Source organism: Melitaea cinxia, chromosome Z (genome assembly GCF_905220565.1).
Source record: "Melitaea cinxia chromosome Z, ilMelCinx1.1, whole genome shotgun sequence".
Classification (NCBI taxonomy): Eukaryota; Metazoa; Arthropoda; class Insecta; order Lepidoptera; family Nymphalidae; genus Melitaea; species Melitaea cinxia.
The window spans coordinates 12,310,194-12,332,123 of record NC_059424.1 but is presented as its reverse complement, the minus strand read 5'-3'; the positions used below and the strand labels follow the sequence as shown (position 1 = coordinate 12,332,123).

Here is a 21,930-nt window from a genome sequence, read left to right as displayed (position 1 = left end):
CCCATCATCAGATCCTGGTTTTCTTATCACGGTACAAAACTAGGGATATCCCCTTTCCAACAAAAAATAATTATCAAAATCGGTACATCAGGTAGAAAGTTATGCGGTATAATACAACGTAGGTCGACAAAAAAAGCGTCAAGTAAAAACGCATTATTAGATATAGCTCGAAAAGTAGTTGTTAGATCTCAAATAAATTTAAATGGGACCAATTGGCACACACCACTTTTCGATTAAAACAAAATTTGTCGAAATCGGTCTACCCGGTCAAAAGTTCTGATGTAACATACATTAAAAAAAAATACAGTCGAATTGAGAACCTCCTCCTTTTTTGGAAGTCGGTTAACAAAACTGTAAGTGATTCTTAAATTATGTTCGAATTTGTGGATTTATTGTGCACCGTAAATGACTTTTTAAACGACCTCCAAAAAAAGAGGAGATTCTCAATTCTATACTCGTATATTTTTAAAATGTTAAATATTACATCAGAAGTTTTGACTAGGTGGTCCGATTTCGATGAATTTTGTTTTAATTGAAAGTTGTTGCGTGTCATGTGGTCCCATTAAAATTTAATTGAGATTTGACAAGTACTTATAACTAATAATGCGTATTTACTTGATTATTTTTTCGTCGACCTACGTTTTATTAAGCAGCATAACTTTTTATTGGGTATATCGATTTTGATGATTCTTAGTTTAATCGAAAGCTAATGCTTGTCATGTAGTCTTATTTAAATTTTAACTACTTTTTGAGTAATTATTGATAACGCGTATTTACTTGACGGTTTTTTGTTATTATACCTCATAACTTTTTACTGGGTGCACCGATTTTAATGTTTCTTTTATAAATCAAAGGCTAATTGTTATGTAGTTTGTCGAGATATAATGAGTACTTTTTGAGTAATTTTTGATGACGTGTTTTAAGAGACGGTGCGTACTTGATCACAACGCCATCTATCTGACTTCATTAAAACTTCTTCAGTGAAGAATTGATCCAAGGATGCATATATTGTCAACTAGGGTAACAGTTTATTCATTATAAATAATTATGATTATTCTTCTTTAATCGGATGATGTTTTTTAGTAATCTTTGATAGCGCGTATTTACTTGACTATTTTTTGTCTACTTACGTTGTTATTATTTGTCGATTTATTTGAACTCGATTTTTCGTTTGCGGAAAACTATTAGGTTACATTTTAAAATGTTTAAAAAAAGACAGTGTTGTAGAAGGACGATACAATACGGCCACTCCAAGGAATACTCGTCGTGATGTTTAATTTTCCAACAGACAAAAAAATAATGGGCATCGTTTTTATAGTAATTATTAAATAATAATAATTATTATTAAATGATAGTAATTAATTATTACCTAATTCGTTTAAACACCGGCGGTTGCGGCATTGATTCCCGCTCGAGATGGATATTTTTATTATTAGAAATATTTCTTTTCTGTCTCGATGTGGTGGATTAAGCTCTGATTCTTCTCCTATACGGGGAAAGAGGCCTATAGACTGAAGCGTCTCGATGTCTATCCTTGTGGGTCTCCCCACCGTACCTTGGAGAACACGTTAAGCTATCGTTCCGTTTCCTATAAAGTAATGTAAGTGTATTTAATAAAAATTGTAGTATTCTGTTATTTTTATATCTATTAACGTATATTAATATTTGAACTCTGCTTATTGTAGCATATCTATAACGCGAAAATACAAAATAAAAGAAGGAGTTCGAGCTCGAGTATGTTCTAGGCTACAGAACATCTACAAACTACAAGCTTTCGATGAAATGAACAAAAAAAAATGGGGGGATAAACGAAAATTTCTGACAGCTTAGGATTCTATCGATAACATTGTGAAGGCGTTATGCTGCAAACGTAGGTATTTCTCTTCAGGAAAATATCCTAAGTTTTTAAAGCACATTCAAAAGCTTGTAGATACAGATTTGCCCGAAATAGACGTGTCATATGCATGTTAGTTTATTAATTTGCTGAAACTATGGGGCTAAAACTGGGCTATAATGGCTAGGGCTAGGATTCAAAAGTTATATTGAATGAAATCCGGAGCTGTCTATCAGACAAGCTGAAGGTTTATCTGTGGCTAGAACTAAATATCTTACGGCCAGTTTGACAACAACACAACAAACAAGCTGAAGGTTTTCTGTGGCTAGAACTAAATATCTTACGGCCAGTTGCTGACTAGAGATAGAATTTGGACGTAAGTACCTATACTCCATACGAATCGCTAGTAAGATATTGAAACCGGCCGTTAGAAGTGGAGATTTAAATTACTTATAGGATCTTTTGATCAAAGCCCTCACCGACAATGATCTGTTGGAGTAATTAAAAAGGATATACAATATGGATTAATCCGGAGTTCAACTGAATAATAAACCTGAAAAAAGGTGCATGTCGTCAAAGCAAATTAGCCGAGAAAGGTAAAGCAATGTCCATCTTTGGCTTTTGAAATGCTGCTTCTGTTCACAAAACCAGCATATCGCAGTCCTTTGCTCGATATGACATAGACCTCTCAAAGTTCGTGCCGACCATCTCGGTTATCGCAAACTCGCATCCTGCCTTCACAGGCGATGTTACGTTGATCGTCGGTTCAACAGGGTGGAGGACGCCCACATTGTGTTTGTCAAGACGTGGCCTCCACTCCAGGATACGTCTGCTCCATCAGCCATCGGTTCTGTGACATGTTTGACAACCACTAACACTGACATTAGAGATTGCTGTTTTAGAAGTAGAACGAACCCTTAATATTTCATTGGGTTTTTCATTTACACATAATGAAAGGCATCTATCCTACAATACAGGCTATCTTTGTTAGTATTTTTATGGTGGGGCAACTATCCATATGGGTAGGTATCCTCGAAAAAGGAGGTCAACAAAAAGTTAAATTCTCCAAAATCTGTAATTGATAAGTTTAAAAATACTAATAATAAGTTACTATAAAGGATAAAGCTATTTCTATATTCATAGAAATTGAACATAAAAAAATAATGCGTTTAAAATTAGGAGTCTATTTAAAAAAGTGGCCAGCTATCCCGGTTTTCTCTTATACTCGTATAAAGTTTAAATTATTTTACATTTGAAATTTTTAGTGTTACATCGTGTTCCCAACCACTTGGTAGAATTAACGTAAAAATAACTAAACTCCATTTTAGGGTTCTATTGTCGGTTTTTACTACGTACCCATAATACTTCTATTACAATAGATCATTCTTACCTTCTCTGGGAGAGGAACTAGTAATAATAGGAATTCGATATACCTACACGGTGCCGTGAACGAAATACATTGTAACCATGTAACGCAGTGATCTGTAAATAGCGATTTCATTGATGCTACAAATTTCTTTCTCAACATTGCAAGTATGTGTCGTATGTTAGGTATTCGTCTAGAGGATTTGGATGAAATTGTGAACTTTAAGAATTTTATGAAAATTTTATTCACGAGGTGCATGCGGCTTTCGCTGTCTTCTATTTAAGAGTTCGTGTGATATTTTTTATTCACTGATATTTTTGACAACCATAGAAAATATTTAATACGATTCCTTAAACAAACTGTTTCTATCGTTATTAACTTTGTGCTGAGATGACAACTAACAATTTATTATTTATTTATTTATTTACAATACAATATTCCTTTTGTTTGATTCCTTTGTTAAGGTAGCTAAAAACTTTAATAAAACAAAGTTTTTTTCTCAGAACTAAAATGTATAGGTAAAGTATCTTGGTTTAAAAAAAATTGTAATAAATCAAGAATTGCAGTGGAAATGCATAGGTAGGGTAGACTGGGTACGGTTGAAACATTTTAGCTTTTGTCGTGCATAGCATCAGCATTAATTAAGCGAGCGATGAAGGAACTATATTAAATAAAAGACCGTATATCTGTCTACTAATGGGCAATGTTATTTGAAATTACCGTATTGTATTGTATGTATAAAATCAAATTAAAAAAAATGTAATTTGTTTCAGCCGTCCCCATGCCAGGGTCGGTTGAAACAGTGTCTGGGGTCAATTGAAACACATGCAAATAATACAAAATATAATAAATAAACATGTTTTAATAATCATCTAATAAAATTTAACGACTCGTAATGGCACAGTGGAATATCACAAATATTTTGCATCAATATTCAAATCTTTGTACAACACTTAGGATTTAACATTATTATTAATCAGTCTTTAAAGGTTTATGTTAATTACAACTTATACTACTTATATAACAATCAGATGTTGGAGACGATAATTTATTTGTTTTATTTGTGTATGTACTACTTGCTATTATATTTCCCAAAAATCAACAGCATTCATTATATTAAACTAGATGTTAGCACTCCAGCTAACAAAACACTTTGAGAAAAACATTAAAAATTATTTCTATAAACATCTACATTTGGATGCATAGATAAACAAATAACAAAACAAAAGAATAATACTTTTTGATTAAGAAAATAAAATAGAACAGCTTAAAAAAATTTTTAGCTCTTCAGCTACAGAAACTAAATAATATTCTATTTCTATAAAAAATCAACCTTTAAACAAAAATACTTAAGTGGTTATGAGATCATTCGGAATCACAATTGTGACAAACATAACTAAGATAACCTTCTGTGCACTCTTCATGCGCCCACATTTTACATTTTGTGCATTGGATCCATTTTTCCCTCGGTCTGCTTTTCGAATATGCTGACATGCAAACAAGGCAGTAGCAATCCTCTTCTTCTGATGATGATAATTCATGTGTTTTGTTTCTGTTTGTAGCATTTCTTTTAATCCTTCCTCCATCTAATCTTTTCTTAACTTGCTTGGCTTTGGTTCGTTTCAGTCTGTTTTCATATTCTCTTCTTATCTCTTCCTTTTCGGGCGTATCTGTGTAGATTGTAGATTTCCTAGTTTTTCGCCCCTGTTTGTTAATTTCCTTGCAGGAGCTTTTGGTAGTGGTCGTACTATTTCAGGGAAAACAAAAGTGGTGTACTAGAAGTCGCGATATTTTCTGTTTGATTTAACAACACAGGAATGGATTGAGAACTTGTAGAGGGTTTGAGTTAAATTTGCTGCACACTACTTTGATGTCTGGGTAGCGAGATCAAAGGTTCTGGATGCGTAATAATGTTTTTCTGTTCTCTGTCTGGGAGTTGTGTATACTGTGGAATGTTTGTAGTCTGTTGTTCTACAAAAAGATCTGCATTAGAAAAATCTTCTGGTAGTTCACAGGTTAAAATAGAAGGTGATTGTGGTGGCGTTTTATCTTCAAGTGTATTAGTATACTGAATAGGGCCATCAGCTGCCTCGATTGCGTTTACAGGATTTGGCCTATCTGTTACAAATGCAGGAGCAAAATCGAGTTCAGTAAACAAATGCCGATTAAATGGCACAATCCCAGTTACGCGAAAGCCAGCTTGAATGTTTCATTGTGTAAGAACAAGGGGCATAGCAGTAGCTAAAATCCTTGGGATGTCATATATTGACATAGTCTTGCCAGGGTGACTTCTCATCCATCCATCACAGGTCGAATTTATAGCTTTCTTCAGCGGACCGAATACAGATTGATCAAGCGGTTGAAGTTTATGTGAGCAGTGGGGTGGGAAAGATAGCATCACAATGCTATTCGTCTTGCAAAAATCAAGTGCATTAATGTGAATGTGAATAGTGGTTATCAAGCACAAGTAAAACTTTATGTGAAGAAGAAGGATTTGTATGTTTTTTGAAGTGTTCCAGAAAATGAATAAATGTTTCATCCTGCATCCAGCCGGAAGGATTTGCACTTCCTGCAGATCCTATTGGCCCATCCCTGACAAAGTGATCTTGGTATCGCACTCGCGGAAAGACAAAGAATGGCGGAATAGCACTTCCGATGGCATTCACCGCAAAGGCTACTGTGACTAAAGTACCCCTCTCGGCTGATGTCACTGAACCTACTTGACGAGCACCCCGTCTAGCTACTATTCTGTCGGGCTTTTGTACAGTAGTTATGCCGGTCTCATCAACATTATATATATTTTGTGGTTCAAATTTATAACGCTCCATAACAGTAGCCAAATTTTCATAAAAAGCATCTACGTTACTTCTATTAAAGCTAGTCGCCCTAGAAAGACTTGTAGCCTGAGCTACACGTACTGACAGTTCAGGATTTCTTTTCATAAACATGCGAAACCATTCTTCACCAGCCATTTCTTTGTCATCCCAAGTCCAAGGTCGTAATAAGTTGTATTTGACGGTTAGTTCGTATGCCAATTTCATAACATCCTTTTTAGTTAGGCCAAAATATATATCTGCACATCTAATTAAATATTTAGATAGCTCACGCTCTTGTTCCTGGTTAAACACTCGATTGTGAGCCTTATATCCCATTTCTTGATTTTCATCGCCACCAGTCGCATCTCGTTTACGTACGTACCTCAACAGGGAACAGTAGTTTAGTCCATTCTTTTCTGCCGCTGTTCTTAACGAAGACCCCGCTTTTACATCTTCATAGGCTTGTTTGTACGTTGATAAGTCAGCCCGACCTCTCGTAGTCTTCCTTTGGCGTACCCTTGGCATCTGAGAAACAAGAAAATTCAATAAATAAAATGTTTCAACCGTACCCACAAAAAGTGTTTCAACTGTCCCCAATCCCCCTTCTAGGTATAAAACTGTTTACAGGAAGATTGATAATAAATTTGGAATAAAACTAATATACTGCCATATTCTACAAACGTCAACTAAAACAATACAAAACTTTTAATACTGTAACTTTAATCAAAACCATAATAATAGCAAAAGTGCACGAACAAAAATACTTACTTTTCAGTCAAAAAACACAATGGGGTCTCCTATACACAAGTACAGCGCGCGAAGAATGACGCAACACTGAAATTCATGTTTCGACCTGTCGACCGCTTCGTTCTCCCTTTGTACCCCTCACCTCTTCACGCACAGTTCACGAGATATTCGCTTTGTTTCAACCGTCCACCGTTTCAACCGTACCCAATCTACCCTGCCGGGAATTGTACTGGAGTTACACAGAAAATCGCCATAAGCTTTTATTTATAGCTGGCCAATTTCATAACATTATTTATATTTTTTTAAATAAAATAAGAAAATGAAAAAGACATATCTCATTAAAATGATAAAAAATATATACAAAATGTTTTTTTTTATGTAGAGGTTATGATTACGACAATAGCTTTTTTTAAATTTCTCAGCTGATTTAGAAATTAATTATTGGTTGTTCACCAACCCGCCTGCCCAGCGTGGTGAATATGGGCAACACACACGAGTTCACGCATTTTTGGCCCGAACTTGTGAAGGCTTATGTCCAACAGTGGACTGCAATAGGCTGGAATGATGATGATTGGTTGTTACGGTAAAAAACTTCACCGTGGTCGTAATGGACGCGAAAACAGTACTAAGAGACTTCTGGTTCGACGTAATTATAGGACATGGAAGTTGGATCGATGCATATAGTAAAATTTTATCATTGTAAATAATTTAAATGTTTTATGTTCGCCATTAATGGCGAACATAAAACATTTAAATTATTTACAATGATAAAATTTAATGCATTTGAGATTTGTTTTTAATTACTCCTACAATATATCAACATACATTTTCTGTGATTACCCAAATAAAACTGATTTTTAACCGACTTTTAAAGAAGGAGGAGGTTCTCAATTCGACTGTATTTTTTTTATGTATGTTACATCAGAACTTGTGACCGTGTGGACCGATTTCGACAAATTTTTCTTTAATCGAAAGGTGTGTTTCAATTGGTCCCATTTAAATTTATTTGAGATCTAACAACTACTTTTCGAGTTATATCTAATAATGCGTTTTTACTTGACGCTTTTTTCGTTGACCTACGTTGTATTATACCGCATAAATTTCTACTGGATGTACCGATTTTGATAATTCCTTTTTTGGTGGAAAGAAGATATCCCTAGTTTAGTACCATGTTAAGGAAACCAGAATCTGATGATGGGATCCCAGAGAAATCGAGGGAAACTCTTGAAAATACCCAATAACTTTTTACCGGATGTACCGATTTTAATAATTTTTAATTTAATCGAAAGCTAATGTTTGTTATGTGGTCACATATAAATTTTATTGAGATCTGATAATTACTTTTTGAGTAAACTTTGATAACGCGTAGTTACTTGACTATTTTTTCGTCGATCTACGTTGTATTACTCGTCGATGTAACTGTAGTCGGTTTTTTTTTCGTTTGCGAGCAAACACAATTATTAATAATAAATGTGCATAATTGCATATGACGGGTTTTCATTTATTTTTTTAATTTATTTTTTCTGATATTGTTAATCGATCAATACTGTCATTTTTAAACGAGTCCTTAATTTAACCGATTTCGAAAACCATACAGCCACTGTAGTTTAATATCGAATAGCTATCCCGTATCCCAATTATCTTTATACTAACCTCCATTGACATGACTTAAAATAATCTTTTGTTACCTGCGGTTAGGCGGCATGACTGTCTTCTGTTGTTAAACTTTTTGTTTGCTGAAATATAATGTATTCTAAACTGTTTTCTGTAACAAAATTAAAAAAATTTGGTTGAAGTAATTGTTATTGAGATTCCTTTAAAAGGGATATCATTCTGGATACAATAAATATTTATGAAAATATATTGAAAATAAAATACCAAATTTGGAGTCGATAGTTTAAAAACGGGAATTTTCCATTGTCAACGCCCCCGCAACAATATAATAAGTAATGTGAAATAGCTAGTTAATACCTTTTATAGTGTATGTAAATTAAATTAAAATGCGGTCTACGAATAAGATCAATTTAATCATTAATAACTTACGTAGAATGCACCCTAATATATTATTTAACATGAATTTTATTGAATAGCTATAAAGTTTAAATTGACTCTACATTTTAGTTAGAAAACGTTTGTATGGGAAAAAGAAATGGGGTTTTTTTAGGAAATTATTCGAATTTTTCTCGCCGTAAAAACCATCCTTGGACTTCAACGAACATTTAAAAAAAAGAATTGGTATTGGTTGGTGAGTTATACGCTTACAAACACATTTTACGATTCATTTTTATATATAAGATAAAAAACAACGAAGAATATTTAAAACGTTCCCTATAATAACTTATTTTAACGTTGCTAACTGATTTTCATATGTGTAAACGCTACACGTCCATATACATTACATATTTATGTTTATAAAAAAATGTTTGAATAATTGTATCTAGGATGTGTTTAAGCTCAACGTTACATTTCAAAGAGCTTTCTCTTTAAAGAGCGTTGAGTGTGTAAAATATAAGATTTTGTATTACAACATAAATAGTTATTTTTTGTGTCCGTTATTTAATGTTTTATTAAGCGATCAAGATATATATCACATTATTAGATAAGAGTTATAAATGGGATCTCAAATTAATATTATTTTCTTTCAAATTTCTTGATATAAATAAGCAAGTACATCAAAATGTACTATAATCTAAGTTTATTCCTTTTATAGACGATGTTTTCGTTGTTTATATGTGCTTTAAACAAGTTTCAGGATGTAGATAAATTCAGGCAACGATAGACAAACCAGGAGAAAATTTTGTGTATTATAGACAGGTATTTACAATACCTACAAATCTATCAATTTTGATTTTTGAATCAGTCTGTTTCATCAGATTATTCTACTCGTGGGAACAGGCATCGTCTCATTTCTCATCTCATTCTCATCGTCAGCATTGGAATGATTGGAACTTGACCCTTAGCGCTGCTCCGTCGCGGGTGGGACTACAAATTATAAGCTCATTATTTACTTACACATGGTAATTATACCTACAAAAAAAAAAATACAATCGAATTGAGAACCTCCTCCTTTTTTGGAAGTCGGTTAAAACCCAAACCTTGTTTGTATGGTATTGAAAGTTATTTTAGTTCCTAGTGACATCTATACTTTATATTGTAAATGAAAAAAGTGATATTGTTAAAGAAATGAGACGACGAAGTTCGACAGTGTTTTATTTAAGCACCATAGATGGCGCTGTTACTACCATAAATTTTTCAAAGAAAGTAATCGAAGTACACTGTATGACCTACAGTATACGTATTATCCGGTTGGAGGTATTTTCTAGTATGGCCTGACCTAAATTGAATTTTTTACTCTAAAACTAAATGGACTATACACATGGATGACAACGTTAGACCATGGCCCCGGGCGGTAGGTACATTTAAGAAGGATTGCCTCCTTCATCTCAATTTTTTCAATTAATAAAAAATTTAAAGCTTGCCCCCTATCGACAACGAAAAAGTAGCGAAAGATAGAACGCAATATGAATTCGATTGTCGTCGAAGAATTCAATGTTCTTACTAGCAGTAATAACTAAAAACTTTAATACAATTGTTACCACCAACACAGACAGTGTGTTTGTTCTGTGTGTCTGTTTGTAATATTAAAATAACCGCTTGTTACTAATTGCATATAGATGTATACACGGTACATATACCACAATAACATTTTTTTTAAATTTTTTCTGTCTGTCTGTTTGTTCCGGCTAATGTCTGAAATGGCTGGCCCGATTTTGACAGGACTTTCACTGGCAGTAAGGAACAACTTAGGTTACTTTTATTTTAGAAACTAGTTGTGCCCGGGACTTCGTACTGTTAGGATGACTCTCCGTTGGTCCTTTTAAAAAAAACACCTTATTTACTGCTCCAAATTAATTTAATTATTGACAACTGTTCTAACATAAAATCGGACTCGAACTGACTAAATATAATAAAAGTGGAAGCGACGGGTTTTATTGCTGACTTAACAATTTTGTATAATTTCCCAGGCTTACATACTCTGCATATGTTGCATTTTATTAATATAATATTTGTTCATAACAGTACGCGTGGAATTTAATAAAAGTTATTATTCAGTTCCCAGAGTTATAAAATAAATAAATTTCAAAAGAAGTAGACTAAGTTACTCCTTATTTAAAAAAAAATATTTATAGGTCTGTAGTGCAAAAAAGTAGTTGTTTTCAGTAGTAGGCTGTGTAGTTAACACTCACAATGTCTGGAAACAAAAAAATTACCATACGCTCTGTAAAATCTAAAATATCGTTTCAATATTTTATTATTTAAATTCAACCATTTTTACTCATTTTTGAACGGATATATCTTTTGTCGTGTTTAGAGAGCGAGAGCGAGAAAAAGAGACGCGGGAGATAAATTAGAAGCATGGCCGACATACAAAATATGCCAGTAATTATAAAGGGGTCATTCAAGTATTACGTAAGCAGAATTTTAGTAATTTTAAACTCCTTGTCAGCGAAAGTCAGCAAAAGCCTGCCCCTCCCCCATGCTTACGTAAACATTGATATATATATATATATATATATATATATATATACATAGTCTATTCAGAAACAATAAATAAATATATTGGGTGCGTATCAGCCGTAAGGTAAGCATTAAGTTGCTTATCTTAGAAACAGACGAATTTGTGGGTATGTGTGATAAAAAAAACTTTTTGTGGATTATTATAGAATTTTCGACTTAAAAACTTTAGACTTGAATCATTGTTAGTACTTGCCACCTTTTAATCTTAGGTATTGATATAGCGCTCAATCTCCATGTCTTAGGCTTGATCGAAGAGGAAAAATGTTTAGTAGGTTAATATCCATTGTTTGACCTATTTATATCTTCAGAAGTTATTACATAATAATAAAATAAAAGACACGTAATGTTTTACATTTACTTTGTATAATTTGAATAATATTATTCCCGAACATCCATTTTTTTTTAAATCTTAAGTACAAATATAAAACATTTAAAGTTACCTTGCCCACGAACTTTTTTTTATTTTTGTTCGTCACTACAATACAACATACAAAAACACTCCATCCATTATATAAGTCAGTCAGAAAATTTTATTTACAAAAAATAATAACATTACAATGTACATTTACTTTTATCTTTAAAAACCAACGAAAAAATTAAATACATCTTTTGTACCACATACTAGTTGTCATAGGTATATCACAAGCATAATTAATAAAAATATTAAAACATTAACGTTTAGATGCTTAAAAGACTAAATTATGTGTACTTGATGCCAATACACATGAATATAAGCTATTTGTTCATACTTAATTTACATTTAAAAAGGTTATAACTTAATTTATCACAAATGTTTATTAAATATAAACGACCACACTTAAATTAATTTGTCGAAAATAATTAAAACGATTCATCTGTACATAACAATATAAATTATTTAAGCAAGACAATATCATTTTTGAGTACGTATACCTACCAATAACAGAGAATAATTCAGAAGGGTATTTTCAAAAATAGTTATAAACAAATTTAAATTTATTTGAAGTAAATGGATGGTGATTTATCTGTTTTGTAACTAAGTCAAATATTATTTTAAGTTTGTTCTTATTTTAAGTTTACGTTCAAATACGGCAAGTAGTGAATTGTCTGTGTCATTTGGTTGCCAAAACTATTTTTGAAAATTCCCACTTCCTATATGATGTGTTAAAATTTTAGAAGTAAACCAATCATCTTAAATTTTATGTCATCTTTATTTAAAACTTCGGTCTATTTATGCTAACTGCATATTGTATTTTTTTTTTGTTACAAGCTATTTTATCTCACTAAAATGAAGCTGTAGAATGAATACAGTGTTTATAGATAGCTACCTCGAACGCTACTTAACTTTACCTTTAAGGTCCACACAGTTAAGCACAATATTGAATATGATAGAATTATAATTAAAAAAAATAAATTATTGGTCTACGTCATACCGGGCCTGTCCGTGACCCGGGTAGAAGGCGGGGCAGATGAAGAAGCGCGCGGCTCGCAGGGCAGCGCGGGTCATGCCCCGCCTGCCCCGCAGCCGGCCTCACGTGACACGCTGACCCGGGGCCGTGCTCGTGCTCGCGCTCGCAGCGAGCGTGTTCACGCTTGACACCGCCACCGCGCTCGCTGTTGTCCCTTGCACTACTGTGTTCTGCTCTCCCGCGTGTATTAATTCCAGCTTCGAGTGTATTCGGAAGTGTAGGCGAGATTCCAGTAAGTAGCCGGAATACTTTTTTCTAGAGGATAGATATATATATATATTCTAATGTTCTGTTTGAATAAAAATGAATCGCCAAATGGGTTTATAAGGATAACGAAAGGCTGGACAGATTTAACAAAAAAAATTGTTTGATGTGAAAACTTCTTTTGGCGCGTCGCATACACATTTTTTCGTAAGTGGTAAGTTAGGCTGATCCGTCACGCTCTGAGATTGGTTCCGAAAGGCTCGATAGGGTGAACTCGGGACGGCCGAGTGGTCCCGAGCGAGAAAGATACAGACAGCTGCTTTTCGCTGTTGTATCGTTGTGTTTACTATATTCAATTAATACGTTCCTAATAATTGTCATTACTAATTTAATAGTTATTATTGGTATGGATTGCCAATGAAGTTTTCACTTCTACCGTGCGGTAAGACAGCAACACACGCTGTATTTTATTAAAGTTTTGTTTTACTTGGTAAAATGTGTTTACGGAAAAGAAAGTAAGAAAATTGAAAAAATTCTAAAACGAATCAGCTAGTGTATTTTGAAAATAGTTTCGCCAAATAGACTCAAGAGTATAGTAAATATTTACCTAGCCTCTTGTAATAGTTCTACGGCTCGATCTGGATCTCCTAGAGCGTAATATGCCATGGCCATCTCTACCGTCGCATATGGTAACAAAAACGTATTTTCTTTTATATCGTCTTTCATACTGTAACAAAAATTTATTTATGTATTTGTCAGGGTACAAGTGGAAGAGGTTCTCAATTCGATTGTATTTTTGAAATGTAACCCCAGCACTTTTGACTGGATGGACCGATATCGATGATTTAATCGAAAGGCGATGTGACTACAAGACTGTAGTCTCATTTAAATTTGATTCGATCTTACAAGTACTTTTTGCGTTATATCCAATAATGCGTATTTACTTGACTATATTTTCGTCGACTTACGTTGTATTATACCGCATAACTTTTCACTTAATGTACTGATTTTGATGATTCTTGTTTTAGTCAAAAACTGATGCTTGTCTTATGGCTCCATTTAAATTTGATTGAAATTTGACAAGTAATTTTTTAAGTTATATCTAATAATGCGTATTTAGTCGACTGTTTTTTCGTCACCTGCCTGATTTTGATGTTTGTTTTATAAATCAAAAGCTAATACTTATCACGTGGTCTCATTTAACTATGATCGAGATATAACGAGTTCTTTTTGAGTTATCTTTGATGTTAAATACGCATTTACATTGCCGGTGCGGGGACATGCCTGTAGATAAGTTCAATACTTTGTCACAACGCCATCTATCAAATATAATAAGTACCTTTTGAGTTATCATTGAAGACGCGTATTTAAGAGATGGTGCCTGCTTTTTCGTAACACCATCTATCAGATATCCAGTAAAACTACTTCTACTATAACGTAGTGAGCTGTGTATGTGTTTTCCACTAGAGTAGCATAATATTAATGATTATTGTTCTAATCGAAGCCTGATGCTTGTCTTATGGTCTCATTTAAATTTGATCGAAATCTGATGACTACTTTTTGAGTAATCTTTGATAACGCGTATTTACTTTACTATTTTTTTCGTCTAATTAATTTTTATTACTTGTCGATGTACCTAATTGAAGCCAGTTTTTTTCGTTTGCGAGCAAACATAATTATACAACTAGTACTCACGAGAGCACAGATTCCAAATGTCGTATGGCAAGCCGTGGCAGAGACATGGCTAACAACAAGCTGCCGCGCAGGAATCGAACCAGTGCTACATCGTCCAAGTCGAATGCAGGCGTGTACCGTCGCTCCGAATCTATGCCGTACTTTGAGTTCATGACGCTGTGGATCTCGTCATCCGTTTGTTCTATAAGCTGTGAACAATTTTATCAGATAAGAAACAAACAATTTCGTATCAGATAATACTTAATTGGATTGATTCAGGCTGTAACGTCCTACTGCTGAACATGGGCTTACTCCATGTAAGAAAAGGATGTAGCGGCGTGTAGTCGCCTAAACACCGATAATCGCGGGTTTGATTCTAGCTCTTAGCAGATATTAATGTTTGTATAAGTTGCAAATTTATAACTGTTAAATTATAATTACATAGTAAGCGATTCTTTTCTGTGGAACAAATTCCCAAAAAAGTCCTTCCCATGTTTCCTTCAAACATAAATTAAATGTTTAATCAGGTTATTGGAACGAAGTTCCTTACGGCAGGTTTGACATTTGGCATGGGCGACCGAACTGAAAAAATGTAATACTAAAACCGTAAGAAAAATATATAACGGAAGTGACGTAATATCGGTCACAAGACTGTATAATATGTATGACGTTTGTAAAACTAAAATATTACTAGTAAACTTCTATTTAAATTATTTATGTAATTTTATACTGTCGACAAAAATAAATAAAGACATATGTTTTTTTTTTATTTCACTTAATAGTTTGAATTATTGTTATTATTATTTTGTTTTCTAAAATACTAAATTTCCTAAATACTTTTAAGTACTTAATTAAAAACCAATCAACAAAAAAAAAAAAAAAATCAAGAACTAGAAAAAATATATAAAATTCAACATTTTTTTTCAAATTGTGTTCCTACCTGGTGTCCCATGTTTATGTTTATCTAAAACTATTAAACGAGCAATTCTTGTATATATATAATCTGAATGTCGGAAACGGTTCCAATGAGTTTCATAAAATTTAGTATGCAGGGGATTACGAGAGTGATAAATCGATCTATCTATAATTCATTTTTAGAAAATGTCGTTTTATTCCTGTTTTTCGGCAATTAAAAAAATAGCTACAATATCGTTAGAATATGAAGGTAAATTTCACGACTGTCAACAGAGTTGTAATAGCTCAGGTAGAAAATCGGCCGGATGGAATCGACCAAGAAGACCACGGTTCAAAACCCCATGTCTCCAGATCGATTAATTTGGTTTTTTTTTTCAAATTGCACTCATGATTTTTTATTTAAATAATCAGTTCATATTTTTTATTATTATGTCGGTAGAATCGGAAAATATTATTCATATTTTATCAATAAGTAATTCGTATTTAAATATGATTTCCAAAAAACACGATTTACTAAAAATACCGAGCTAAGGTCGGTCACCCAAGTACTATGTATTTAAGTATGCATCTGTATTCATATGTATTCATATTTGTACTTATGTAATATGTTAGGAGTTATTTAGTTATTTTTTTTACATGCACTGTCTACGCCGCTACATGACACATTCTCATGACGATTGGTTGACTGGAAGAGATCTCTTCCAAAGATAAGTCCACCTTTGCGGAGAGCACGTAAAGATATCGGTCCCGGTTGTTATCATAGAAGGGCAATTATCCAGCAACACATAGTGAAGTAGTGTGGTAGATTAAGCTAAAAAATCCAGAAATAACGATATTTTGAAAAAAAGGCTCACCTTTAGCATACGGTCGGCGTAGTGGGGCTCGTTGGCGAGAGGTGGAAACATATTCCACAGACATACCATCTCTACGCCAGGTAGAACCAGGTAGCCTCGTCGAGCCCAACGTTCGCAGCGACGGATAACGAATTTTTCCATTGGCAAAGACCGCCCCAATAGCCGCTGTCTATAACATGACGCATTCCTGTGATAACACCATGCTACGTAAGCGAACCAACGAAAAATAAAAAGCGCAAACAAAAATAGACATAACATACCTTGAAAACGTGCTCATAATACACTTGGAAATATTTTGAAAAAAAAAATACACTAATAAAATATTAACATGCAAAAACAGATCAATATTTAACATGCGACAAATTACTAAACAATCTATAATCTATTATATAAAATTCTCGTTTCGCGGTGTTTGTAGTCAAACTCCTCCGAAACGGCTTGACCGATTCTCATGAAATTTTGTGTGCATATCGGGTAGGTCTGAGAATATATTCATATCCTTGAGTCACTTATTGAATCTTAAACTGAGAGCGAAATGTATATTTGAGAGGTATATAGGTGAACAATATTATTAAAAATAGACCGTAATATAATTAGATTAGTTATTTTTAAATTAGTAAGAGTCACTTATTGAATCTTAAACTGAGAGCGAAATGTATATTTGGGAGGTAAAAATAGACCGTAATATAATTAGATTAGTTATTTTTAAATTAGTAAGTTGTAACCGTTTAAACGTTTTTTCAAAGTTGCTTAAATCCGAAAGAAAACAGAATTATTATAGGTCTTTACGTGTCGCTTTGAGACTTTGTATAGGTATCTGTGCTATTTTCTCCAAATATTTTAATCTCATACAGTAAGGACCTGTTTCACCCTTCGCTGATAAAGCCATCTGAAGTATAAATATGTCTAACGGATAAAAGTTTATGATTTTATTTGTTACTATCTCCTATTTGTTGTATTTATATTTGCGACTTTCACAAGTCGCAAAATATTAGTTCACGTGAAAAATGTCTAAAGGTTTTGTTTTGTTTCCTGCTGATAAATTCGATGTATATATTTATAAGTATTTAAAATTAACTGTATTGACAACCGATGAAATAGGTCCTAATATTCAAACATTTGTACGCAACAAGTGGTAGCGAGTTGTTACCGCATATGTCGAGTGTAATATGCACAGGTATAAATTTAACGTGGCGTATAGTTTCTACTAGCGCTTGATGAAATTTGTTTAGTAAGATATAATTATTTACAAGAAGCATGAGACATTAAATATATAAAATTGTACATTATAAATAATAGGAAAGTAACGGATAAGTCGTAGGTACTGCGTAAGTAATTAAGCGCTAGTAATAACTACAAGCTATGTGATATCTTATATTGTATCAAATTTTTTGAAGTAAAGAGTTTCTTGTTTGTTTGAATCCATAAAACTTGAATACTGATAAAATTCTTTTAAAAACCTAAAAAAAGCTAGATAAAAAATAAAAACAACAAAATATAATTTAAACAGCATCAAACTAATTACAACATTTTGTAACTTAATACTATTTATAATTACTATAAAATAAAATATTGCAGAGTATATTTAGAACTTTTTTTCCTTTTTTTACATATTGATAATACGTACAGGAGTAGATCGGCATTGTGCTTGCGTTCTTCAATACTAACTATATATCCTCGTTCAAGATTCATTGCGGCCTCCGTGTACATATAAATAGTTTTCGACCATTTGCTGTCGTTAGCGAGTTTCGATGCATATATCGCGGCGTCAGACCATCTCATCATCATCCTGCAGAAAATTATACGATATTTAAAGCTGTTCAAGTAATTTGCGAACAAGAGTCCCTGTATAAGAAAACCGTTCAAACTCTAAACAAGCTAATTATCGCTTATGGTCATATGCAATGGTCATACTGTAATACTGTATCATACTGTAATAATGGTCATATGTTATACAGAGTGGATACAAGTGAAGGCCTGTGAAGGACATTTAATAATTAAAATATAGTACATACCATATCTAAGCTAAATAGACAATATTAGCCAATTATAAGCAGTAGTTTAGTCACAAGATCCATATATAACTAATATGTACCTACTACAAGCGATTTAATTTAGTTTGCCTCAGCTGTACCTACGTATCTACTTGCAACGTAATAAAATTTCATTAGATTACGTTTTTATTCATCATAGTTATGAATTCTTTAGATATTTTTTTTTTTAGTTTTGACATAAATCACAAAAACCTTGTATTATCTTAACAACTTACGCGAAAGCCCAGATCATTTCCCAGTATGTGAGATGTTTCAGTTGTGGCCACAAGTCAGCTGTCCTTGATGCTGTTTCGTAGCTTTCTATAGCTTCTTCGATCATACCACTCAACATTTGCATACGTGCTTTAAACATTATGAACCACACGCTGTTTGGATATCGCTGCGGGTATAAAATCAATTTAGTCAATGAATCAGGAGATCAGTTTGAGAATTTCATCTAATTTCACTAATTCATAGCCTCTTATGCTTGTAATGGATACATATTTCTAATACAGTTTTCTAATTTGATATTTTTAACAAATAGCTAGATAGATAATATATATAGAAAAATTAAGCTTTTTATTTTTGTAGCATTTTATTTAGGATCCTGATGTACGTACTCACTTTTAGACCATTACTTATCAATCTTTCAGCCAAAATAAAATCAGGAGGAATAGCGGCGAAGTGACCAATGATCAGGAAGTATACGAGCAGCGTCAAGTCACAGAGCACAGACCGGAGTCCGGGCGAGCGAGAGCCGTTGATTAATTCGGACTTTCCTTTCTCCTAAAACATTATTACACGATCAACAATTATATCCTACAACTAGCTATGCCCGCGACTTCGTCCGCGTAAAATTTACAAAAAAGTTATTTTTCAGTTCGCAGAGTTATAAAATAAATAAATTTCTAAAATAAAAGTATACTATGTTACTCCTTATTACATCAGTTATCTGTCAATGAAAGTCCCGTCCAAATCGGTCCAGCCATTTCAGAGATTAGCCGGAATAAACAGACAGACCAAATTTGTAAAAAATGTTATTTTGGTATATGTACCGTGTCGCATTTAGTAAAAAGCGGTTATTTTTACCAACAGACACTCCAATTTTATTTATTTGTATAGATTATTGATTAAATTTAGTAGAAGAAGTCGTAAATTCTTAACAACGAAATAGTATCGGTTAAGACACATCTTAATTTTTGATAGAGATTAAAAACTTGATTTTTAATGCAACTAGGTAGCAAACAAGCGTACAATCCGCCTGACGATAAACGTTTACCGTCGGCTACCTGATGGTAAGCGACTACCGTAGCTTATAGACGCCCACAACATCAGGAGCACTGATACCTCTCTCACCATAGGAACCAACCTGATGGTAAGCGACTACCGTAGCTTATAGACGCCTTCAACACCAGAAGCATTGCAAGCGCATTACCGACCCTACCTTCAATTACCCCCAGGAGCTTTGGTCAGCTTATTCGCCACAGGGACACAGTACTGCTTGAAAGCAGTATTATTTAGCTGTGATCTTCTGTAAGGCCGAGGTACTTTCCCAGTCGGGCTGCTCCATATTTTTAACAGGTTATTTTTGGCTGCACCCTACCTCACTTAAAGCTTCTTAAGAACAATCTTATTTGGCTGGGGTCTTCTATAAGGTTAAGATACTTCTCCAAACAGGCTGGTTCAAATTTTGAATCAAAGTCATCACATCAATCTTCATCATTTTTGATTGTGTTAAAATTTCGTCCATTTCTATGTGAAATTCTCATAAGCTAATATATTACCTTATCAGCAGTGAATCCGACGAATTCCAGCAGGGTTATCACCTTCGGCGGTAACAACGATATCATCACGTTGAAGGTGGCGAGGCCGAGGCGAACTCCACTCTCGAAGTGCGTGCGAGAGGATTCACTCTCCCATCTCTTCTTTTCCAAAATCTTAGCACAGTTTCTGATTGAAAGACAGTTGGATAAGACTATTGTGAGATTTTTTTATGAGTCATTGTGCGGGTAGATCCTAGATCTACTAGATCATAATGTTGTATTGTAATAACAGATAGTAAAAAGTATATATTAGTACTTGTTATGAAAATTTTTGGCTGTGCGTTGAAATTCGGGCAAGACCAATTAGGCTAGATCGTTTAGATGTAAAACGCACACGAAGTTATTTATTGGTGAATCTTGGGACGAAATATCATGAGAATTATATAACGACAGTTAATCATAAACAAAACTCGAATATTATTTCTCCAATATTATAATATTCATTAGTGTATTTTCAGTATTTGCAAATTTAAAATTAGATCAAACATACTTGTAACCATTAAACGAGGTCTTAATACGCAGTGAAGCACGAACCAAACCGGTCATATTTTCTTCTCCTTCAAGAGCACCAAGACAAGCTAGAAGTAGTAGAGCTTCAGAATGTACGAGTTCAGCGTGCGCCTCGTCTTCGGAATACCCACCGTAGTTTGGCTTTTTAACAAAAAAAAAAAAAAAAAAAAAATTAAATAGTAGTTTGTCAATTTGCCAACGCTTCCTACCTCCACCGTTTTGTTAATTACTTTAAATGAATGACGTAGACCTAAGGTTACCTCTTGTACATTTCTTTTGTAAACATTTTTACACTGTACTTGTAAGATTATTATTCGTGTGACATAAATAGTACGTGTATTGTATTGTATTTAGTAATACATATAGTTAAAAAGAAATAAAAGAAACACGCTTTTAATAGCAAATCAAACAAAAAAAGTAGATTTTTTTTTCTGGTTATCCTACTCAGGATCTTAGTATGAAATTAAGAAATTATTGTATTGTCATCGGCGCTTAAAATACGTGCAAATTTTCAAGTAAATCAGACTTTATGACATTGGTGAAAATGAAGTTTAAATATTCCGTTACATGAACTAAGGTCAAGCTAACAATAAAAGCGTGTTAATAAGTATATTTTTATTATAATAATTTTGACAGTACTTAATGTTTGTTTTGCTGACTACATATTCTGCTTTCGGTCACAAGTTAGATCTCCACTCCTTTCAAACATACAAGTTATACTGGTGTTTGTTGTGCTCTGGAGTTTATGTTTGCGTATCTTGTGTGATTGTAGGCCCCAGAAACAGAAGTGAATAAATTACTAGAAGTTTCCACTGAATGTGAGGCGTTCACAAAAAATTCGAGACTAGCAAGATCACACGCAAAGCGTTAATCATGACGCCATGTAAATACATCATTCACTACTTGTAGAGAATAATAATTTTTAGGTAATTATGTTTTGTACTTTGAATTTTTTATCACGTCGCTTCTTTTAAAAATAAAACAATGTAAAAACTAACTACTTCAATGTCAAAACAAGTTATTTTGAGCACCATTGTGATCGTTTTTCTGTAATATTAATTGAAATCTTTTATTAACGCAGTTTTTTAACTGCTCCGGGTATTGTGGATGCGATTCCCTCCACGTGTC

At 33.4% G+C, this 21,930-nt stretch overlaps 1 protein-coding gene across 1 annotated transcript in view; it reads right to left on the bottom strand.

The window, feature by feature from the left end:
- Positions 1-11,844: 11,844 nt before the first annotated feature.
- LOC123668805 (tetratricopeptide repeat protein 39B-like) overlaps positions 11,845-21,930 on the bottom strand; it is a 45,777-nt gene continuing 35,691 nt past the window's right edge. Inside the window, exons 6-16 of the mRNA XM_045602498.1 lie at positions 20,783-20,943; positions 20,254-20,419; positions 19,094-19,255; positions 18,706-18,869; positions 17,995-18,225; positions 17,745-17,760; positions 17,226-17,325; positions 16,437-16,696; positions 14,689-14,876; positions 13,601-13,720; positions 11,845-13,044 (exon numbers count right to left, since the gene is read on the bottom strand). Coding sequence (XP_045458454.1) covers positions 12,852-13,044; positions 13,601-13,720; positions 14,689-14,876; positions 16,437-16,696; positions 17,226-17,325; positions 17,745-17,760; positions 17,995-18,225; positions 18,706-18,869; positions 19,094-19,255; positions 20,254-20,419; positions 20,783-20,943 — 1,761 coding nt within the window. The 3' untranslated portion in view covers positions 11,845-12,851. The remainder of the gene's footprint in view (positions 13,045-13,600; positions 13,721-14,688; positions 14,877-16,436; positions 16,697-17,225; positions 17,326-17,744; positions 17,761-17,994; positions 18,226-18,705; positions 18,870-19,093; positions 19,256-20,253; positions 20,420-20,782; positions 20,944-21,930) is intronic.